We start from the raw sequence: 24681 nt of genomic DNA on the forward strand, positions 1-24681 counted from the left end.
AAATAAATTGCCCTCCCCCCCAGGGAGCGACCCTTGCCTAAGGGGTCGCTCCCTTTGCGTGAAATTCACGCAAAGAAAAAACTCCCTGGTGTCTAGTGGTTTCTACCCCCCTTGGGGGCAGATTGGCCTCATCAAAATAGGCCAATCTGCCCCCAAGGGAGGCAGAAATGGCCAAAATATAATTTTCCCCCAAGGGGAGCGACCCTTGCCTAAGGGGTCGCTCCCCACCAAAAAAAAAAAAATGAAACAAAAAAAACAAAATGGTCCCTGGTGCCTAGAGGTTTCTGCCCCCCCTGGGGGCAGATCGGCCTAATAGTAGGCCGATCTGCCCCCAGGGGGGGCAGAAAAGGCCTTCCCAAAAATATGCCCCCCCTGGGAGCGACCCTTGCCCAAGGGGTCGCTCCCTTTTGTCAATAACAATAATAAAAATAAAAAAAACCCTGGTGTCTAGTGGTTTCTACCCCCCTTGGGGGCAGATTGGCCTCATCAAAATAGGCCAATCTGCCCCCAAGGGGGGCAGAAATGGCCAAAATATAATTTTCCCCCAAGGGGAGCGACCCTTGCCTAAGGGGTCGCTCCCCACCTCAATAAAAAAAAATGAAACAAAAAAGAAAAAAAAAAAAAAAAATGGTCCCTGGTGCCTAGAGGTTTCTGCCCCCCCTGGGGGCAGATCGGCCTAGTAAGGCCGATCTGCCCCCAGGGGGGGGCAGAAAAGGCCTTTTAAAAAAAATGCCCCCCCTGGGAGCGACCCTTGCCCAAGGGGTCGCTCCCTTTGGTCAATTTCAATGAAAAAAAAAAAAATCCCTGGTGTCTAGTGGGGTTTCAAAAGCCGGATTGCAAGCAATCCGGCTTTTGAAACCCTCGGAGGGACTTCAAAGGGAAGGAAATACTTTTCCTTCCCTTTGAAGCCCCTCCGGGCCTCCCAAGTGATTGAAAAAGAAATGCTTTTGCATTTCTTTTTCAATCGCGCTGGAAGCAGAGCTTCCAGCGCGACTAGGGAGGCCCCTGTGACAAATCAGCGCGCGCTCGCGCGCTGACGTCACAGGGGGGGGTGGGGGGGGTCAGGGGTGGAAGGGGAAGGGATTCCCCGGTCAGCCCTGACCTAGGGGGTTGGGGGGGCGGCCCTCGGGAGGAGCGCTAGCGCTTCTCCCGAGGGAAGCATTCAGGACGTAATGGTTACGTCCATGGCGCCACACGGGCGCTGCCATGGACGTAACCATTACGTCCGTGGCGGGGAAGGGGTTAAACCTGAGCTCAAACCTTGATAGCTATAGCACAGAGCAGACAAGTTTAACTTAGGAGAAATGTGTAAAGAACATTATCAGTACCATGACAGTTCAAGAGTAAAAAAACAGAACGCAATACAAATCCCACTCCAAGATATAAAAACAGAGAAAATGTTAATGAGCTAATAGGTACCAAAATAACAAAAGTTGGAAGTATGGAGCCAAAATATTTATTGTGCATAGTTTTAGATGTTCCTTGAATGAAAAAGGGTAAAGTGGCAACTGCTGATATCTAGCCGACATACATTAGGTCAAATTCAAAAGTTATGGCAGACCATAATGGAGAAGGGGTTGAATACAGAAACAAAGTTTGGTCCTTTGGAAAGTTTATCTTTTGACTTCTGATTTAGAGATTGTCAGAGAGGGTACTCCATTGCAAAGGCGACAGAGTACCCTGTACACCAAACTGAAAGTCCTCCTACCTCATTTAGTGGCAGGTTGATTTTCAGTATGTCGACAGTGGAGACTATTCCATATCTGCCGCGAACATACACCTTCAACGGCCCAACAGATCAATGGGCATCAGAGATTTTGCCATTCGTCCACTGGCCCTATTTAGAATGGGTGAACAAATGGCAAGTTGTCACCGTCCACCACTGCCAACTAAAACCTGGTGGTAAGGGGCAGGGGAAACTGCAAAATTACCCAACACCATGGGAGAAAACTCTCACGATGAGGATCATTGTCTTTTTCCATTTAAACAAAAACAAATCCTGCAGTGTTGTACGACTCTGTCATGTTGAAAGAGCCATCTGTCAAACTATCAAAATAATGACAGGAATCACCATGATGGCAGTTCCTTCCATTGCAAAAGATGTCCGCTTGCTTAACAGATATCTAAATTTGATGGGAGGGTATGCCCTCAGTGTGATGAGATACTTTAATGCATCACCATGATGGAGTAAATCCTGTCCACCAAACTCTAAATTTGGCCCTAATTCTTTTATTTGGATTAAATATTCAATGACAAGGGTGTCGGCAGGTCGAGTGCCAGCTGGATCTAAAGAGAAGCTTGCCAACATCTGCTGGCTGAAGTGGAAGACCTCTATGGGAGCCTTCAAGGCTATTGATGTCAAAGAAGGCAAAGCTCTGAGGGGCGAAGTCCGAAGATCAGATCCAGGAAAATGTCACCATTGGTGGGGTGCTGTTCAGCATTGATCTTGGTGAAGTCCTCTATGTTCTGGCTTCAAAACTTTTGTTGGAAGTCAGGATCCTTTCAGCGAGGCAAACCAGCAAGTTGAGGCTGACCGGTAGTTCGATGTCGGAGGCAATGGCTCGGTGGAATGTACTCTGTGGTTATTTTGTGAAAAGTTAAAAAAAAGTTTCTAATTGTACCGGTTTGCAATTTTGGAGGCAAATAGAGTACACTCTAACACCAGTATAAGGACCTTTTGGGCACCAACTGTGTGTTAGGGCTCAATCTCCCAAAGCCACTAGAAGGAATCAGAAGCCACTAGAAGGGTCCGGGTCAAATCCAGTTCGAACTGGTCAGCTGAACTCAGCAGGGTCTTCGGCTTCTTGTAGATTTTATGTTCCTGGAGTTCAACAGTAGGGTAGCCAACTAGCCCAAGGAGTTCACTCTTCAGCCATGGGTACAGGTAGAGAGCAGATCCAGCCCTTGAGGTTTTGCTCCACAGGTTCAAAAGCAGGTGCAATCAAGTCTTCCACAGGTCAATAAGTGCTCTGAAGAAAGTTCCCAGTGTGCCACCTCTATGGCTGCCACTAGCTTTTTGAAGTGGGAAACTCCCTGGCCAATAGGGAAAAAGTATCCAGGGGCTGTGCTGCCCACTTTAAAAAGAACGTCTTGTGGGTTTGGCACTAGACAATCCAACAGTACCCTGCTCTGCCAACATAAAACATTGCAGAGCCTTTCTTCACCTGGTCAGAGCTCTGGGCACACCCCTGAGGTGTGTCTAGGGAAATGAAGAACTCCCCCTGCAAACCAGTTCTAGAACAGATTTTGCCCTCACTTGGATTGGTGCCACTCTTTCTACTGAGACAATGGCAGGTGCAGGCCAAGGTATGGGTTACATCTTCCTGTGACAGCTTATGGCCCTTTGAAGTAGATGGTGGGCACATCCCCCACGCCATCCTGTCAGGACAAGTCCACATCTCTTCCCAGTCAAGGCCCTTTTGTTACCTTCACTGGGAGCCATTCACACCTCTCAGCGGGCAGGTGGGGATTAACTCAGAAATGGCTAGTAGAGGCATTAATTGGAGTCCTTGGACCATGGTTCTAGCTATTCCCAAATCTATGTTATGCATTATATGGTGTTATAATGCAACCCACTACTTTTCAATGGGAGAGCACATGCTTTGCTGGAGTGGAAAACAAATTTAGAGATTTTTCACTACCAGGACATGCAAAACTTAAGAACATGTGTCCTACCTTTTAATTAACATGCACCCTTCCCTATGTGGACAACAGTGGGAGATGGTCAGTCTAAGGATGTTTCTTGAGTTGCAATTGAAGAGGATGATCAACAGAACAAATGACAGCAAAAATAATACAAAAATGATTGACTATGTTGCATTCATCACATACCAGAGAGAGAGCAATTAGTCACACTTGCCAGGCAATGACTGAGATGACATTGGTCATAGATACCATGGTGGAAGTAAACTAAAAAGGTGTATGGTGCTGGTTGAACATGCACTGCACTGCAAAACCTGGGAGTATGAGGTAGTTAAATTATTGGCCTGCCCATCCCTGCAAGAGTAACATGAGGGCTGCAGTAGAGGCTGGTGTGCAGAACCTCTGAGGCTTTTTTAATTTGCTGTGTGCAGGCTACTGGATGCTTTTGCTTCATGTGTGTAGGCTGTATTGGCTTCTACTTGTGTTAAAGCAGTTTGCTACTTGGCCAGTAGTTGTGTCATTAGAAGTATCTCTGTGATTGCAGTGGTAGCCCTAGCAGTAGTTATTGAAGTTGGTGCAGGATTTGGAGGCTGAGTTTTCTTTTATACCATGAGGCAGATTTATAGCAGGTCGGGTGCCGTCAGGTGGCTCTACTCGTATCTTTCACAGTGCATGATGCAGGCTGCGTCTCTGACCACTCTGATGGCCCATCAAAGATGCATCATCTTCCTATGTGTGCCTGTAGGAAATCTGTCTTTTCTGCTTGATCAACCCAGGTTGTTTTGTCTTTTTCTAGACCTTTTTTTGCTAGACTGAGAACTCTTCACACTTTACTCCTGTAAACAGGAGTAAAGTTTCTGTGCCCCCCCTTTAAGCATGGTTAAATTGGCTTACCCCTAACTGACCAATTTAAAGTGCCAACAAGTGTTGTGTAGCCATTTTAGTTATAGCTCCATGTATGTTATGTTAGCACATTAGGCCTGCCGCTATGCACTTTAACATAGATATTTTTTATTCAGCTTCATTTATTATTTTAACAAAAGCCACTTTTGAAGTATTGTTTTAATTTCTCTCTATCTAGCTGTTTTGCTTAGGCCAGCACAACGTTCTCAAATAAGACATTCTTGCTCACTCTGTGCTTCGTTCAAAGCTGTAGTGACATAGGTTGCTGGTGAACGTGGTAAAAGTTTAGTCTCTGGTATTCATGGAAAAAACGCATACTTATGTACAGACATTTTCTCAGAACATCAGTTCTTTTATTATAAATACACTTCCTTGTCCCTTACACGTTAGAGGGAGATTCCAGCCAAGGGACCACATCTGTATGCTGATTGCTGAACACTTCGCTACAGCTGCTTATGCAGACTTCAGGCCTTAGCTCAGGTATGGGGGATGATGTCTTCCCAGGGGAACCTGAAGGGCGGAATTAGAGCTTAACATGCTGTGCTCTATTATAGCCTAGGTAGGAATTAGTCCAATGATTCTAGTGACAATAGGGTAGCGTTATTTCTATGGTTTACTCTCCTTGTCACAATTTTTATCTTATCATGCTGTTTTTTCCTGGTTATTGCAGTGCACACTTTGATATCTAAGATGCAGTCGCTTCATTAAAACCTTATTGAAACATACACTGCCTGTTTGTCATTGTGTACGTGAGACTAATGTAATTGAGAGAAAACGGATGAGACCCGAGTCACTACGATTTCCTTGAGGAGTCAGTTATGTCCTGCGCTCGGCTGCCCAATCAACCCTGCCCCCGGATTGGGGAGACAGAAGTCACCTGTAGTGGGTCAGACTCAGTTTCCCCACCCCGCAGGGGATTCTGCCACTCAAAATCCAGTAGTCTCATTAGAGTAATGAGAGCCTACACGACACAAGTTCCTAGTATATGGTGTGGTAAATTAACCCAAAGCCTGGCAGGTAAATGCCGCCTTTGGCCTGAAGCACCTACTGTGCCATCCACAGAGGGGGCTGGAAAATATGGCTTCCAACCTACCATGTGTAGTCTGACTGCAGCTCCTGTAAAACCTGAAAAGCCTGTGTAAAACTAAGGTTTGAATCTTCCTCCAGTTTATTGCCTCAAGAAGCCATTTTCATTGGTAGGGTTGTAGCTGAATAATAGAAAATGTCAAATACAGATTATAAACTTTATTCTGACACTTTTGACAGGAAAAAGTTACAAAAGTTAATAGTAAAGCCAAATTTTGAATAGGAGAAACCAAGGCCTGAGTGTGGGGAAGTGTTTTTCTTCCCCTTGCAGGATGACTAGTTAGGGTGGACCCAGAAACTTCATTATCTAGTAAAGGACCTGTCCTTTCACAAATAAACTGAAGGTGAGACGTGGAGAAGGCAAACCTTTGCTCCCCCAGCGAGGCGCACTGCAAACGTAATGGAAGGTACGACACCCCATAACCACTTTTGAGTGATCACAAAGCAAGGGGCTACTCATTTCCATGGGGACACCTCTGGGTGGGCACACAAGCTCTGTACCAGAAAGAAAGAGTCTCGCCACCCTGAATTTTCTAAAGGGCACTCTGGCATTCTTTGCAGTAGAGCAAATAGGAACTGCTAAAAAAAAGTGGGTAGGATTGCCCTTGGGAACATTTACCCTATCAGTAAGGGAGGAGCCATTCACTAGCTATTGCCAGCCATAAATGTGGCACTCCAAGGCACCCTTCCCAGAACATTTTCTGGAGCTGATGAAGATCTGAAAAGGACTGAAGGCTGCTTGCCATAACTTGAGAGTAGCTCTGAAGGACTAGACCTGCTCCTTCTTTTCCTCAGGACAAAGAACTGAACTACAAGGGTCAGTGGGCTGATCGCCTGCGTTGCTACAGGAACAAATTAAGCTGAAAATACATGTTTTACTGGATGACCAGTTGCCTAGTCAAAATTGGACCTGCACTAGACCCTGCACAAAGTTTTTCTGAACCAAGCCTTAAGAACCCCCTGAATCCTGGAAGCTGTAGTGGAAAAGTTGAGGTAAAAGAGGCTTATCACTGCACTGTTTTGGGATGAATCCGGATTCTGACTTCCAGGATCGGGACAACCCACCAGAACTGATCCGGAAAGGCTTTGAAATCACTGAGCTGAAGAAACAGGTTGGTCCCGCTTGGAGTGTTTCACAGCAGCAAATCGGTTTCAGCAGGCCCTTGATAAAAAGGTATCCAGCCCCTTAGAGCACTGTTCATATGCAGTCCCCTGCTTCGCCGCTCTAACAGATTCTGACTTCCATTTTGCAGACTAAGTCCAATGGTTAAATCCTTGAATGGGCCATCCTGCGTGGTACATCCAATCTCAGGACCCATTGCAGTCAGTTTCATAGTGCACCTAGGGCCCGGTCTACTGTGCCCATAGACTGTCATTGGTGCTTAGCACCTGTTGGTGCTATTTTCACTTAAAATTTAAAAAACTGACATACCCATTTCATGAGATTCTTCCAAGTCAGGGTCTCCCTTGTGCCAGTCATGGGACTGAGGAACAATTGTTATTCTTCTGCTCAAAATATTCTAGACCTAGAACTAGGTGGATTCCTCCCATGTGCTGTCTTATGGGAATGATAAATCGTATAAAGGCTCTCAGAAATTGAATAAGTGATGCTACAAATGTGGTAGTGACTGCAGTATCTAAATTTGTTTTTAAGACTTGGGGGCAGATTTATGGAAAGTGGTGCTGCACTTAGTGCAGCACCACTTTCCCTATGCCCCTTAGCGCCCCCCCCCTACCGCCACCATGTGTGTGCCGTATTTAAAATACGGAGCACCATGGTGCAGGGTAGGGGTGCAATAGCATCATTGTTTATGACGCTATTGATGTACTCTGCAGGAGTAGCGCCAAAATATTGGTGCTACTCCTGCAGAGTACATAGGAGCCCATTATTAATAACGGAAGCCCCCTTTTAACACCTGTTCAAAGCAGGAGTTAAAAGTGCTGTAAAAAATGACGCAAGGAAATCTCTTAGATTTCCTTGCACCATGTTTTCACCCCCCCCGTGGGGGAATGCCACCTTTCCATACATTATGCCTGGCACCGGCACAATGTAGCACAAAGGGTTACAAAGTGGTGCAATGCATGCATTGAAACACTGTATAAATATGACACTAGGATTTTGGGTTCATTGGGCCATATTAACGTAAAAAAAATGATGCTAATGTGGCGCTAGGGGCTTATTAATATGCCCCTTTGTTCATTAGACTCTAAATGTCTGCTCAATCACCAAAGAGTTTGCCTATGCACTTATCCTGATGCAATTAACTTATTGGCCTGTTTGTGCTAATCATACCTCAATGAACTTTTATTGATTTGTTTATTGTTTTGTAATTATTTATTGCAATTTTAGGTTTTTAACTTATTCTTTCTCCATTTACACACTGATTTTCTTCTTATGATATATTTTATAAGCTTGTTGTTAAGTGGTTCACGGTGAAAATATTATGTTTGATCTGTCAATAAAGTTGGAAACTTGGAACTAGGATATGTGGAATTCCCTTTAATGGATTTTTGTTGTTTTGGTTTCATTTTTCTTATTATCTTTTTCTCCATTTTTAATTTTGTTTGTGATTTTTATTGTATGGTGTTTTGATTTTATAACTATTTTGATATTTCATAAATAGTTAACACATTGCTTTAAGTTATGTCTGCCTGCTCTGTGCCGTATCTACCCGGGGTTGAGCTCAAATTAAGTTAGTGACTTTGGTTTTCAACCTCATGGTAGTGTCATTGACTTGCCCACCTCAAATAATTAACCACTTTCTTACAGTGCCCACTTCTATATCCTGTTTACCTGGTTCACCGGACTGAAAAAGAGTGTCCTCAAACTTGTCTCTTTTTCCAGTGCGCTGGCTCCTCTTTCCACGGGATGCTACAATGTGTCAGGAGGAGCCCACTGGTTGCGACTGAAATCTTCACACAGGCTCTGTAAATCCTAATGCCAATAGTATTCGATTTTGACATGGAGAAGGGTGTGAAGTTACCGGTAAAAGATGTGCTTTTATAGTGGCTGCAGGTGAGTGTCTCTGGGTGCATGACATCTCAAAATCTTTTGTGCTTTAATGGTAACATGACAAGTCCTTTCATTTGTAGGTTTTGTATCATTTTGATTTGTATTATGTCGCGCTTGTTATCTTTTTGTGTGTTAGCTTTCCTCTGAAAAAGCAATTTTTTTGAATCGTGTTGGTTTTGGTGAAGTATTTGGCAGATCCTGGAATATTTATTTTATCAATGTTCATTTTTTTCTGTTCTATCCTATTTGCTTACTAAGCAATAATTCAAATTTATAGTTAAACAATCATCGACATCAGCATGATTTGTTTCCTAAAAATCAACAGATGTTACTCTAGTCTACAAGAGGTCGTCCAAAGGCAGAGATGTTGTTCCATTTACCGATCGTCCATCACAAAACTAGTAATAACTTGTGGGCCTTTGGTTGAAAATCTGAATTCTTAGACTTTGCTTTTAGTTGGTGAAGTTGAAAGATTTTGTAGCTGTGTTCAACATTCGACTTAATCTTGGCTTTCAACATGTCATCTCCCTCCTGACTATATTTGACATTTTTGCTTTGTTCGATCTGACAGATTTTAGTTATACATCCAAAAAAAAACTGTCACAATCGGATCCAATATAAACCATTTGCAATAGCTGAAATGGAATTTATATATATCTATATGATCTGTATTACGGGGAAAAAATAAATGACCAACTATCTCTAACCGATGCCACCACCCCTGCCTTCCTTTCCCCTCATGCAGCTTGGCTTCCTGCTTTTAGTCAGATCAGACAAGCAGCGCTACACTAACAAGCTCTCAGAAACAAGCTCTCAGCTTGGCCGGGATGGATTTATGATGAAGCAACATTGGGTAAAGAGTTTTCTCAACTGTTAACATCATAGCAGTCAGGGTCACTTTGGGACTGGAAATAGGCTCAGGCAGCAAAATAAAAGTGGTCCCCATTAGTGATTTGGATAGCTAAAAAAAATCACCCATGTTTGCAATTTGGGGCAGTTTTGAACTTGTAAAGACAAAATACATAAGGGTTTTGCAAAGTATGGTAGACTGCATGCATTTGAACTTGCTTCAGACAATGTTTGTTTTGATATAAGGGAAATCAACAGTAACATCGTTTCCCAGGAGACCATAAAACAGGCCAACAAACAGCCAAACAACCAGTGTACACACTGACTGCAAGACCAGGCCATCCGGCAATGCTTAATTGCCTCATTGACCCGTCCCACCCTGATAGCAGTGAGTAGCCAGATTTCAAATCTGGTGTAAATGACTGAAGCTCTCTGTGAGAGCCTTACAGAACAAAGTGACAGCATTAAACTTTGGGATGGATTTCTTGTAGCATTCAGATTTCTTGTGTAGAGAATTGTTTTGTAGTTTGCTTACACTTCAATTTGTTATTTCGGTGTCAAATGTGAAACGTTCTTTGAACTCTAGTGCAAGTGACTGCAGACTGGTCACGCATCTAGCTATGACAATTAGGGCTTATTCTTCAACCTTCTTCGAGTGCCACTCAGGTTATCTCTCTGTAGGATTCATGCACATTCTGCACTTCTTTTGAAAGTTTCAGGGACTGCAAAATAATTGTTCCTAAACGTGTAAAAAAGGCAAAATTCATGATAATGAAGCGTTTGGGTTTTTGAACACAGGTCATAACAGTTCTGGAATTGCTGGGAAAATTTGCACCAGCACACCTGGATCATGTCAAGGGTAATGCTCATATGTTCTGCTCGAGGTTATAGGCACGCCGAATGATTTTTAGTAAGATCGATGTGGTTGTGTTATTGGGTTCTTAGGGTAATTGTCATCTGGTCACTCAGACAAGAGACGTTTTCGGGGTGATTTAAATGGAAAACCTGCAATTCTTGCATATGGGTATAGCATAATGTAATATGTATGTTTATAAAGCACACATTCCCCTTGAAGGGTATCTTGGCGCTGCAGATGTTTACTGTTGTACAAATCAATGGTACCAACTGTATTGACCTTGGAAGAATGTCAGATCGACCTGAGCTGCTGACTTATAAACCTGCGATTGCGAGCTCAAATACAGATCCCTGCACATGCATTAGACCACTGGTCCACCGTAGACAGGGAATATATATTGTGTGTATGGTTAATCCCGTGATTATGATTACTTTATATAACTATGTATGTAGTAGTTTCGTTGTTATATCATGATTATTTTCTTTCATTCTTGTCTTTGTATTCTTTTTCAGTAGTTCATGTAATTCTGCACAAATTATATAAACAGCTTTGGCAAACGTTCTGTAGAAACTCCATCAATAAATAACCATAAATAAATGAACAGTATAGGTAATAATACTATAATTACCTGAACAAACAACCCCGGCATCTTCTCCATGGCCGCAGTTATGCTTCCCCAAAGAAGAAGCAGTACAGTGCATCAAGGAGGACTCGCTTCCCATGCAGTTCACCTCATCCAACCATATAGGACCCGTACCTTCTCCAAAGAAGGCACGACCAGGTGCAGACAGTGCAACACCACATCCTAGTTCTCTGCAAACCACGTGAGCGTTGATCAGACCCCAATGGTCATCACAAACAGTTCCCCAAGTGTTTTTATGGAAGACCTCCACCCGTCCAGCACAGCGACCTGGCCCATTTACAAGGGTCACCCCCATACCTATTGTGGAGGAAAAGGAATGGATTAAACTCTGGGTGGAATCTACAGTCGTATGCTAATGCTGACAACTGAAACAGTGGTAATACCAGATACTATGCAACACGACTGACCACAGTGGTCTATTAATAAAACAGAAATCCAATTGAGTTAACCCCTAAAACATTTCCTGTATGACATTGCATATATGTGCAGGGAGAGAAGTTATTGTACAATCAGATTACTCTTCCTTTGTAAGTCTGTGGTAGCAGGTAATGTTGCATATGAAAAAGGGTACTTACCTGTAACACCAGTTGTTTATCAAGGGTATCTTCATTAAGCTACAAACCCTCCAGGGTAGATTTATGAAAAAGTCACAGCGCGCTGTATTTACTATGATATGAAGCATTCCTGCTCACTTCCTGCGTTGGTGAACTCACTGCTGCCTAACACCAATGCAGGCACCCTTGCACCATTGTGCAAGGGTACCTGTGTTACAGGCAGGATTTTGTTGCACAAGAAGAGACACCTTCCTGTACTAAAACAATCCCTTGAGGCAGAATGCAGAACACGTAGAAAGAGGAAATAACAAGGAGAAATATTTCTACTTGTTATGCCTCTGTTGCTAAGGCATACCATTTTGATTCATTCTCACATTTACAAGACTTTCTAATTCTGGGAATGTGCAAAAATCCATTGGTTGATACATAAAAACGCCCATCCTCCACCCATGGGTTGCCTTCCCAATGCTGTGTAACGCAAAGCAGCAATTTGCGCACCCTTGCATTACTCTGGATTTACTAAGTCATTCAGGACCACACAAGGTTTCTTTGTTTGGCTTAGCAAATTCCACTCAAGCCCTCGCGTTGGGTTACGTGATGCAAGGGCAACACAAGGGCTTTGTACATATGTCCCTGAATATATCTACATTTGCATTGAATCCTGGAATACATTTCAAAAGGAGATGAAAAAGTCTACAAAATAAATCTACAACTAATACCTGCGTAAATAAATTTGCTTTCCATTTTGTTATATTTAATACAGAAATGTGAGAAATATTTCAAAAATTGGAATATGATCAGGCATTGACAAAGATCTTGATATTTGTAAAGAGCACATTCACGTGCCCTCAAAAACCTGCAATTGCCACTTTTCTGATGAAGGCTGCAGTATCTTAAGCTGCTTCATGCAGTCCTTTGAGCAAGACACAAGTGTGTTGCTGTAGCTGGCTGAAGCACGTTCAGCTGTTACTTTAGGATTAATATGTGTCAACCACTGTTCTCTTAATACAAGGATGCCAGAGAATTATGAACAGACACATACCCTTGAGTGATTCATTTTGTTGAGAGTGGGAAGAAACCCCAGTTAGACATTCTAAACTGTGCTTTCACACAGGGCATGGATTCAACATATAAATGCCACATACATGTCAATAATTCCAGAATGGAGGTGTATAATATCTAATTTGCATACAATTATTATAGTTTACATAAATATGAGTTAACATGTTAATGGTTATCCTGAGAACATGGTTTATTTGGGACTTAACTTCTTAAGACAGCAAACAAGTACATCTGCCCTGCACGCCATATTACATTGCTTCGTTGTTATAACTGGGATTTCTAGTATTCCCCCTTTTTGCTAGCATGAGCGTAAATTTCAAAATTTACAATAGTGCTGTTACTCGAAGATACAGCACAATTACACAAGGATATATGAAATGAAGCAAAAAGCATACCCAGTATTTAGCACTATTTTCTTAGTGCAAAATGCACCCTCTGATCCAAAATTGACCCAAGGGTGCATTTTTCTCTAAGACAATTGCACAAAATGCAACAGAACACGAACGCAGCAGCCAACAGGTGCTAGAACTTGCTAAGTTTGTTGTTCCTGTGCTCTTTTGTTAGGAGTTTTGTGCCAAATTACTCATAATTACATGAACATGTTTAATTGAATTATTTTTGGTAAATTAAAAATAGTAGTGGCAAAATTCTCCAAATTTCTCTGATTACTCAAGCGTAATTAGAATTTTGACTAGGCAAAGCCCATAATCATCAGAGAGAAGCATTTTCACCTATGTCAGTAGAACTGAAGCTAGGATAGTAAATATCACCTGTCAAATATAAGCACTTACACCTATAACTTGGACTGTTTTTCCTGACATGGGTAGGTTTAGAACTTCTATTGTTCTCAGAGTGGAATGGGTAGCACCACTGTCAACAAAAAATGACACAGGAAGGCCATCAACCTCGTTATCTATAACGGGTCCTCTCTGGTCTACCCCCAAGGCTGCGCCAAGTACGCAGCCTTCCTCCCTTCTCATGTGTGTAAAACAATGAGGCAAATACCCTCTAACCCTTATGACCAGGGTAATAAATGTAGTCGAATTCAAGGTCAGTGCAAGGGGGAAGTAACCTAGACTTCCACGGAATATAACAGACTTAAAGAATTTTCTGTGTATCATAAATGTAATACAAAATAAATGTATTACTTCATATATAATTTAGACCATATTAATCTAGACGTTTTTCATGTAAATCTCTATTGAACATGTAATTCTATTCACAAAAGAATATTGTATTTTACATTTGTCATGGTAGCTGCTCCTAGAAAAACAGTGAAAGTGCTGAAGTGCAAGTAAGTGAAGGTGATATATACAATCAGTGCAGAGTGTGGTTATAAGAAAAATATATGAACTTCAAGTGGCTCCTTCAATCCAGGAAGCCCTGAAGATTCACTACATTTCTTTGTATTTGTCTCATCCACTCTTTGGAGATGTGTCGACGTTTCGACCCTGTAATAAGGTGAGTCAAGGTGGGGTCATCATCAGGACAAGGATAATCAAAATGGTAGCACCTATAGGTAGTATAAATCACTGTATTATTAGGGGTCCGGTGAATCCATTTACATAATGTAATTAGTGTACTGACTGGAAAATTCACCTATATTCCAGTGTACAAAACCAATCAGGTAATCAGGGTCATCTTCCTGCTGGAAAATGATTACACAATTCAGTATGCCAGATAATCATAAGGATTAGTCTGTGTGAAAATAAAGTAAAGGACTTAGAAGATACGGAATAGTCCCAAGGTCTGAAGATCTACGCTTGTCTGCTGTCGTAGTGATCAGGAGCGTCAAAGATCGCTAATATCTAGTGCTCAGGAAACTTCTAAAAGAGAGAGGTATTTATTAGGTCGGTATCCAGGGATAGCACAGGGATGGATGCTCAACGAGATGTAGAGATTAATCAATAAAAAATCTATATAAATTACAGTAAACCACTTACGTTTAGTGGATTAATCTCAGTGTGTGGAGTTGTTTAAAACAACCAAGGGCTGCAAATTGCCAAGGAGCGCCATATTTATCAGGGGCTCAGATGATCTAAAATGCAAGGAGTATGCGTGAGTGAATATAACCACAACTGTGGGGACGAGAGGGATTAATCCTGAGAAGGTGAACCACTTACTTGTGAGTTCAGGCTGCTGCCAAAGCAGTCAGCATGCTGTCATGAATCAGGCCGGTTAACCAAAAAACCGAGCTAGAAAAAATCCTGGGTGCGTCCACGATGAATCAAGGAAAGCTACCGCACGTATTGCGGACGTGGTGGCTTAAAAATGCTCGACCTCCATATTGGAGCGGGCATACGGAACTGTGATTGGTTCAGGTTCCAACCAATGAACAAGTGGTTTCTACGGCCCTGGCGTGGCGTAAGTCGGACCCAGAAGGGAAGGTTCCCTTTCTGGTCCCCTCTTCCCCCGATAATGGTTCAAGGCCGCACGGTCTGTGAATGCGCCGGAAATCTGTGTGGGGGTTACGAGTATTGTCATGGAACGAGCTAGGTCGTTGTTACGGCTACAACATATTTCAATGTGAATGGTGGCAGCCAGAATGGCTGACTGGTTGAGAAAGTGATGCAGGCACACATAATGTCCAGGTCAATGTTACTGCTAAAACAAAGTTTCGATGTGAATGGTGACAACCAAATTGGCTGACTGGTTGCGATAGTGATGCAGGCACACACAGTATCCGTGGGTCATAGTAGATATACATAGTGGGCAAACCGTGATAATCAATTACAATCATATATCGGTAAATACAAATACGAACTTTGTAGATTATAAACTATTGCATTCAAGGGCCCTTATCGCAGAGAGACAATATACATTAAAAAATACTAAATTAAATTAACAATGCATTGGGAAGCAATCTATGTATGTAAATCGCATCTAGGGGAACAGTGTCGCATAAAACTTGTGTCGATATGGCCATGTGGTACATGCTTATTCATATGCATGTCATGATGACCCCGGGGGATACTAACTGTATTGTGAATAACCATGAATCATCAAAATGGTGATCTTCACATTATTTTATTTAGTCACATGTGAACTCAGAGATGAAAATACCACAATGTGTGCAGCAAGGAGTCCGTAATCCTGTATTAACCTGTGGCATGCCAGAGGTCTTGGTGTTATAATAAGCTAAAGTATAATGTAGTATCTGTCTAGCATGTCAGATGTCTGTGTGGCTCATAGGGCAGAGTGCCACCAATCTTCTATAGTGTTAAGTCCCTCTCTGATAGTACCACATTTCTCAATCCAGAACAGTTCACGCTTAGATAGGATGTACTCTTTGTCTCCGCCCCTTGGTCCCAAAGAGATTTGTTCAACTACTTGCCATTTGATCTCCTCACATGTATGATGAGACGCCTCATAGTGTTCAACAAGAGGAGCGCCGGGTTTTTTGCACTTGATCCTGCTTTTATGCTGAAGGATCCTACACTTAGGGGGTCATTACAACTCTGGCGGACGGTGTTAAAGCTGCGGTAATACCGCAAACAAGCCGGCGAAAAAAAAAAGGGAATTATGACCGTGGCGGAAACCGCCAACATAGACAGCCACTTTAACACTCCGACCGCCAAGGCGTTACAGACAAGCAGCGCGGCGGTCACCGCCAACAGACAGGCGGAAGACAATGTACCGCCCACAGTATCACAACCCGCCAATCCGCCACCTTTTCCGGGGCGGATTCACCGTGGATAAAAACACGGCAGAAACAGCTTTTACAATGGGAAAACGCTCACCTCAACACCCTCCACGAGGAAGGAGGCCACCATGGAGCCGGAACTACAAATACTCCCTGCGCTTGTCTTCCTGCTCCTCTACAAACACCAGCAATGGCGGCGCCGAAGACAACAGTGAGTACTGCACCTACGACATAGTGGAGGGGGGAGGCAAAAGTCAGGGACACACACACACGCAACACCCCCACCCTTGCACACTACAACACACACACCAATGCATTTCCAAACATCACAGTAACAACCCACAACCCCCCCGGAAGAATGCAAAGACAAAAGGAAATCAGTTCAACCATTGTAATGTATCAAAATACAGTAACCAAATATATACAGATATATATAAAAATCTAAAAATTAAATATCACGATTAGTACTCCAGGTATGCACATATCAATGTCCGTGGACCACTGGGCCCACAAAGCATGGGCAAGGCCCACACTAGATACCTGTCCACAAACGGAGAGAACACTGCAGGGGCATCAGATAGAAATACAACAGGAACCTCAGGGGGAAGGGAAGGGGGAGCACCTCAGCCGGATTACAGCACAACGCCAGATCCACGACGGGGCTCCATGCCCATTGATGTATCCTGGGGAGTGCAAAGCAACAGTCTCTCAAGTCTCTGGAGTGGGTGGGTTGCCCACTGTTCAATCCTGGGGAGTGCAAAGCCACAGTCTCTCAAGTCTCTACAGTGGGTGGTTTGCCCACTGCTTTATCCTGGGGAGTGCAAAGCCACAGTCTCTCAAGTCTTTCCAGTGGGTGGTTTGCCCACTGCTTTATCCTGGGGAGTGCAAAGCCACAGTCTCTCAAGTCTCTCCAGTGGGTGGGTTGCCCACTGTATCATCCTGGGGAGTGCAAAGCCACAGTCTCTCAAGTCTCTACAGTGGGTGAGTTGCCCACTGTTCAATCCTGGTGAGTGCAAAGCCACAGTCTCTCAAGTCTCTCCAGTGGGTGGGTTGCCCACTGTACCATCCAGGGAAGTGCAAAGCCACAGTCTCTCAAGTGGATAAAAGTCTCCACTGGTTCTGGAGGGGGACTGGTGCCCAGAGTGCTTCATCCTGTGAAGTACAGACGGAGTGGATGCTGTTCTCCACTGGTTCTGGAGGGGGACTGGTGCCGAGACCGCTTCGTCCTGTGAAGGACAGACGGAGTGGATGCTGTTCTCCACTGGTTCTGGAGGGGGACTGGTGCCCAGAGTGCATCACGCTCCCCGTGACGGTCCCAGTTCCGTCACTGTCCCAGCTGCAAATGGGCTAACGATGCTTGAGTTGGCGGTCTTTGCCCTGTTCAGCGGTGCTTTGCCCTGTTCAGCGGTGCTTGACTTTGCTGTCTCTGACCTGTTCAGCGGTGCTTTGCCATGGCGGTCTTTGCCCTGTTCAGCGGTCTTCATCATGGCGGTCTTTGCCGTGTTCAGCGGTGCTTGACTTTGCTGTCTCTGATCTGTGCAGTGGTGCTTTGCCATGGCGGTCTTTGCCCTGTTCAGCGGTGCTTGACTTTGCTGTCTCTGACCTGTGCAGCGGTGCTTTGCCATGGCGGTCTTTGCCCTGTTCAGCGGTCTTCACCATGGCGGTCTTTGCCCTGTTCAGCGGTGCTTGACTTTGCTGTCTCTGACCTGTGCAGCGGTGCTTTGCCATGGCGGTCTTTGCCCTGTTCAGCGGTCTTCACCATGGCGGTCTTTGCCCTGTTCAGCGGTGCTTGACTTTGCTGTCTCTGAGCTGTGCAGCGGTGCTTTGCCATGGCGGTCTTTGCCCTGTTCAGCGGTCTTCACCATGGCGGTCTTTGTCCTTTTCAGCGGTGCTTGACTTTGCTGTCTCTGACCTGTTCAGCGGTCTTCACCATGGCGGTCTTTGCCCTGTTCAGCGGTGCTTGACTTTGCTGTCTCTGACCTGTGCAGCGGTGCTTTGCCATGGCGGTCTTTGCCCTGTTCAACGGTCTTCACCATGACGGTCTTTGCCCTGTTCAGCGGTGCTTGACTTTGCTGTCTCTGACTTGTGCAGCGGTGTGTGGCATGACGGTCCCTCAGTGCCCAGCGGGGCTGTGGCTGCCGGGGACCTCCAGGGCACTGACGCTGGCGGTGGTCTCCGGACCAGTGAAGATAGTGGTGCCCTCCAGGGCACTGACTCTGGCGGTGGTCTCCGGACCAGTGACGATAGTGCTGCCCTCCAGGGCACTGACTCTGGTGGTGGTCTCCGGACCAGTGACGATAGTGGTGCTGCTGCCCTCCAGGGCACTGACTCTGGCTGTGGTCTCCGGACCAGTGATGATAGTGCTGCCCTCCAGGGCACTGACTCTGGCGGTGGTCTCTGGACCAGTGACAATAGTGCTGGCGGTTGCGTCCCGGCCGGTGGGGAGGATGGCTGGTCTTACCAGACTTTGAAGACTTCTTCTGCCCCTTCACCACCTTAGGAGGAGTCACAGCTGACTCGGCACTCCCCCCGGGACCCTTGTGAGCTGTTTTGCCGGCAGGAGTCTTCACCCTCTCCCGTCGGCCACTTTCCAACTTAAGGTGCTTTACAGGGGGTTGACTGGCAGTGCTTTGGCTCCGTGTCACACTGGCTGCCCTAGTGGCCGGTGCACTCCACAGACCTCTAACACGCACCACTGGTACCGGACTTTTTTTGGCTGAGGTGCTACTACGGGACCTATGAATTGGAGGGGTGGGGGTGGTGGCACAGAGGTCAACGTTGCTCAGGAAAAGTTTCTGACAAACACTTGGATGGGTAGCTGGAGGGGGTCTGGGAGTGGATGAAGAGGAGGTGGTCGTAGCAGGTGTAACATTAGGTGATTTGGGTGCAGGTGCAGGTACTGGAGGCTGTCGTGAGGTGGATGGATGTTGGCTGTGTGAGTGCCCACGTTTGTGTACTTTGGGAGGGGGTGTCACAGACACACTGGGAGTGGACACAGGGGACGTGTAAATGGTAGTGGGGTGGTGAGTGCAAGTGAGCGAGGTGTGGTGCTGGGTGTTCTGGTATGAGTCCTAGTGCCTGTAGATGTAGTGCATGCAGGTGAGAGTGTAGACGACACTGGGAGGGAGGAGGGAGATGACGAGGAGGGGGACACAGTGGAGGCAGTGGATGTTGCTGTGTCTGTATGTGGGTGATGCTTGTGTGAGTGCCTGTGGGATGTGTGGTGCCTATGTTTGCCTGAGCTACTTTTGTGTGTTGAGGTGTGTGCATGCTTGTCTGATGGTGTGCTTGGGATAGGCTGGGGTACAGGGGATTGGGTCTGGGTGGAGGAAGTTGGAGGGGGGAGGCTAGACACAGGGACAATGGCTGCCATCAGTGCTGAGGCCAGAGATTGCAGGGTTCGATGATGGGCAGCCTGACCAGAATGAATGCCCTCCAGGAATGCATTAGTGTGTTGCAACTCCCTTTCTACACCCTGGATCGCATTCACAATGGTAGACTGCCCAACATTGAGTGACCTGAGGAGGTCAATGGCCTCCTCACTGAGGGCAGCAGGGGTGACAGGGGCAGGGGCTGATGTGCCTGGGGCGAAGGTGATGCCCACCCTCCTGGGTGAGCGGGCACGGAGCGAAGGCTGAGGGGCTGCTGGGAGGGCGGTGCTGGTAGGGGGGGTGGCGGCTGTACCTGTAGAAGTGGGGGGCACAGATGATGCCGCCACCACAAGGGAGCTCCCATCGGCGGACGAGTCCGTGTGGCTGTTTGCTGATCCAGTGACCGACGTGAAGCTACCCTCGCCCTCCGTCCCACTGGTGTATTCCGAGTCCGTGGTGTGGCCCTCCATGGCCATGTGGGATGCAGCTCCCTCGTGCTCCGGTGCCACTGTACCTTCGCCTGATGATGCTGATGCACAAAAGAACAGGGAGACCACAAAAAGGGGGTGGCGACAGAAGAAAGACAGGTTGAGTGCATGGCTTACCACTACCGTTGGCGGACAATACAGACACAGCAGCCCCCTGCACTACGCCGTGCTCTTGCCCTCTACAGATGCAATTCCTGGGATATGGCCTACATGGCTATGAGTGCCATCTGTCCACATAGATGACACAGGGGCATGTCTACCTTTACTTGGCACTCTACAGACGTGGGGTGGAGTGGCACATGGCCTGCATTCTGGAGGGGACAGCTTTCGTAACTCGCCCTGGCCTAGGGAAACCCACAACCCTCCTCCCCCACCCAGACCCCTCCACTGCGCGCAAAGTCTCCAGAATGATGTTGTACTCACCCCCTTGTGTCTGCTGTGATGCCCTCAAGCGCCCATCCATCTCAGGGTAGGCCACCGCCAGGATCCGAAACATCAGGGGGGTCATGGTGCGACGGGCACCCCTCCCACGTTGGGAGGCCATCCCCAGCTCAGCCTCCGCCGTCTTCTTGCTCCAGCGGCGAATGTCCTCCCATCTTTTACGGCAGTGGGTGCTCCGTCTCTGGTGGACCCACAGGGTCCGGACGTCCTTGGCCATGGCACGCCAAATGTCCTTCTTCTGGTGGGCGTTGGCCTACATGACATGTACAGGGGAAGAAGAGAAGTCATTACCAACTGCACCGTCGAAGTGAGTGGCCCCCATCACTACCCTTGCCATGTGGCACATGCATTCATAGTCCTTCATGCTCGCAGAACTCTGCCCCCTTCCTACTGACATCCAGCCCTCTCCACCCAGGCATAGCCCATTCAACATGCTCCCTGTGTACTTACCTGTTGGTCTGGAGGACCGTAGAGTAGCGTGTACTGGGGGAGGACCCCGTCCATGAGTTTCTCCAACTCCTAAGCAGTGATGGCAGGGGCCCTTTCCCCAGACGCAGCAGCCATTGTCTCTTCCAGACCGAGGTCACAGCAGCACTTGCAGTGTAGGTCCTCTCCTGTGGAAGATCAGGTATCGAGTGATAGAACAGATAGAAAATGGCGGTCACCTCCGCGGCGGTGCGTATCATCACCACCGGCGCACTTCATCATTGGCTCCTGGTCCAATGTTAACCAATGCAGCATTGCGCTGCGGTCTACGACCACCTACCGCGGCGGGGTACAACGCCAGCACAGTTACCTCACATCCCATTGTCCCAGTTTAGAGGTCAGGCAGCCACCATTTCAGGGGCCCACATGGCTTCATTTACTACTGCGTCACACATACCTAGGCCTGGACACAACACACATACAGGAAGAGTTTTGGATTTGGTGTCGTGTTCTGTGTAGCTGTGGGTACATACCTGAGAATTTGTTGACTCTGTGGTCGCTGTTGTACTTCTTAGGCACCGTCAGCTGGGACATTTAAGGAGATGGCGGAATCCTCTGGTGTACCGACCGCTAGTGGACCTGTTAACAATGGAGGAGCGACATTTGATCATCACCTACAGGCTTGACCGTGCCACAATCCAGGAACTGTGTACCCAGTTGGAGCCAGACCTGATGTCACCAATCCGCCATCCCACAGGAATCCCCCCTGAAGTGCAGGTGCTATCAGGGCTCCACTTCCCTGCAAGTGGGTCATTTAGAACAACAGAGGCCATGGCATCAGGGATGTCCCAGCCTATGTTTTCCAACGTGTTGTCCAGAGTGTTGTCTGCCCTGCTGAAACACGTGAGGAGCTACATTGTTTTCCCTCAGGTGGAGGATTTGGCTACAGTTAAAGGTGACTTCTATGCCCTGGGACATATCCCCAACATCATAGGTGCTATTGATCGCACCCATTTAGCCCTGGGCCCCCCCGCAGGAGTGAACAGGTGTACAGGAATCGGAAGAGTTATCATTCCATGAATGTACAGATGGTATGTTTGGCAGACCCGTACATCTCGCAGGTAAATGCTATGTTCCCTGGCTCAGTGCATGACGCCTACATCCTGCGGAATAGCAGCATCCCGTATGTGATGGGTCAACTCCAGAGGCACCGTGTGTGGCTATTAGGGGACTCTGGTTACCCCAACCTGTCATGGCTATTGACCCCAGTGAGGAATCCCAGGGCGGAGGAACGCTACAATGAGGCCCATGGGCAGACTAGGAGGGTGATCGAACGCACTTTCGTCCTCCTGAAGGCCAGGTTCAGGTGCCTCCATATGACACGTGGTTCCCTATTCTACTCACCAAGGAAGGTGTGTCAGATCATCATCGCCTGCTCGATGCTTCACAATCTTGCTTTGCGACACCAGGTGCCTTTTCTGCAGGAGGATGGTCCAGATGACGGTGTTGTGGCAGATGTGGAGCCTGTGGACAGTGATGAGGAGGAAGCTGAGGAAGAAGACATTGACAACAAGGAGTCAGTCATACAGCAATATTTCCAGTGACACACAGGTGAGAACAATTTTTTTTAATATTACATTCACGTTCACACTTCTACCTCTATCCTGTCTGTCAATTTGAAGCAGTATTTGGTAACTGAGTTGTACATTTCCATTACGGTTTCACAGGTGTGGTTACCAACGTGTGTCATCTGCTTGCATCCTTCATGGACTTGTGATGTGTGACATAGGTATGTTGACATTACATTTGAAAATCGCATTTTGTCACTGTCATTGCTAATACACATTTTTTAAATCACAGACTGACTCCAGATTGTTTTGTGGTTCAAGGGTGTTTATTGAAGTGCTAATTATTGGAGGAGGTGGAAAAATGGTGATGGGTGATGGTGGAGGAATGTCCATGGCAGAGTCCAGTCTATTAGTCTCACAAGTGCTTTGCCCATATGGGCATAGGAAGTGGAGCTGGGGCAGTTCCAATCTGGACAGGGTAACAAAGTGGGACAGTGGGAGGACAATCAGGGTGGTCTCATTTCCTGGCGGGGGTCTTGCCATCTTGCTCTGTCCTGTTCATGGATCTCAGGGACCGCTTGCGGGGTGGTTCTCCGTCTGCAGGGGGTGGGGTGCTGGTGTGGTGGTCCTGTGGCGGGGCGTCCTGTCCACTAGCGCCGGCGGAGGTGGTGGGCAGTTCTTTGTCCAGGCTAGTGTCAGGGGCCCTTGGAGTGCCACGGTGTCCCTCATGGTCTTTTGTATGTCCTTCAACACCCCTACGATGGTGCCCAGGGCGGAGCTGATGGTTCTGAGCGTCTCCCTGAACCCCAAATACTGTTCATCCTGCATGCGCTGGGTCTCCTGAAACTTGGCCAGGACCGTAGCCATCGTCTCCTGGGAGTGGTGGTATGCCCCCATGATGGAGGAGAGGGCCTTGTGGAGAGAGGGTTCCCTTGGCCTGCCTGCCCCCTGTCGCACAGCAGCCCTCCCAGTTCCCCTGTGTTCCTGTGCCTCCGTCCCCTGGACCGTGTGCCCACTACCACTGCCTCCAGGTACCTGTTGTTGTTGGTGTGGTGGGTTATCCTGGGTTCCCTGTAGTGGTGGACACACAGCTGATTGACGTGTCCTGGGGACCGAGGTATGGGCCCGCTGGGTGGGTGCTGTGCTGGTGTTACCAGAGGGTGGAAGGTCAGTGTTGGGCTGTGCCTCTGCAAGGGGAACCGACTGTCCCGAGGCCCACAATTGTCCGGGCTGGTCATCTGGATCCAGTTGGCCAGAGCTGCTGTCGTTACTGTGGGCCTCTTCTGTGGGTGGAGTGGAGATGTCTGGACCCTCCTGTGTGGTGACGTTACGTAGTGGTCGTGGAGGGGTATAAGAGCATGATTATTGCATGTGTGTGTGTCATGGTGTGCAATGGGTGGGTGTGTGTGTACCCCAGTGCAAGCATTCCTGTGTGCAGGCTTGTGTGATGATGGTTGGGGGGGTGTAATGGGTATGTGCAGTGGGCATGCTTTAGTGATGGGTGTCCATGCTTTGTTGTGTCATGCAGGGCTTGGTGTTGGGATGGGTGGTTTGTGTTATTAATACATTAGTGAGGAGTTGGAGTGATAGGGGAGGGGGTGTGTGATAGCATGCAGGTAGGGTGGGGGATATGATAGATAAGATTTGACTTACCAGTGTCCATTCCTCCCCCAACTCCCCCGAGGCCCTCTGGATGCATGATGGTCAAGACCCCCTCCTCCCATGTTGTTAGTTGTGGGGGAGGATGTGGGGGTCCACCGCCAGTCCGCTGAATCGCGATGTTGTGCCTGGAGACCACTGAACGCACCTTCCCCCGTAGGTCGTTCCACCTCTTCCTGATGTCCTCCCGATTTCTTGGATGCTGTCCCACAGCGTTGACCCTGTCAACTATTCTTCGCCATAGTTCCATCTTCCTGGCTATGGAGGTATTCGCACCCGTGATCCAAATAGCTATGGCTCTACCCGTACGATTTCCTCCACCATGACCCTGAGCTCCTCCTCGGAAAACCTGGGGTGTCTTTGTCGTGCCATGGGGTGATGTAGTTGATGTGTGGGGTGGTGTATGTGTTGATGAGTGTGGTGATGTGTGGTGGTGTGGGGTGTTTTGTGCATGGATGTTGTATGGGTGATGGTGTT

The 24681-nt window shown here is 47.0% G+C and overlaps 1 protein-coding gene across 6 annotated transcripts in view; it reads right to left on the reverse strand.

The window, feature by feature from the left end:
• Positions 1-24681, reverse strand: part of LOC138246189 (scavenger receptor cysteine-rich domain-containing group B protein-like) — a 390419-nt gene that overhangs the window by 171218 nt on the left and 194520 nt on the right. For 5 of the 6 annotated variants that reach the window (XM_069200523.1, XM_069200520.1, XM_069200522.1 and 2 more), the window contains one exon: positions 10978-11289. The exons of the other annotated variant lie outside the window; for it this stretch is intronic. In XM_069200523.1, the coding sequence (XP_069056624.1) occupies positions 10978-11289 (312 nt within the window). The remainder of the gene's footprint in view (positions 1-10977; positions 11290-24681) is intronic. 6 annotated transcript variants of the gene reach the window in all.

The sequence above is a fragment of the Pleurodeles waltl genome, chromosome 7 (assembly GCF_031143425.1).
Source record: "Pleurodeles waltl isolate 20211129_DDA chromosome 7, aPleWal1.hap1.20221129, whole genome shotgun sequence".
NCBI lineage: Eukaryota > Metazoa > Chordata > Amphibia > Caudata > Salamandridae > Pleurodeles > Pleurodeles waltl.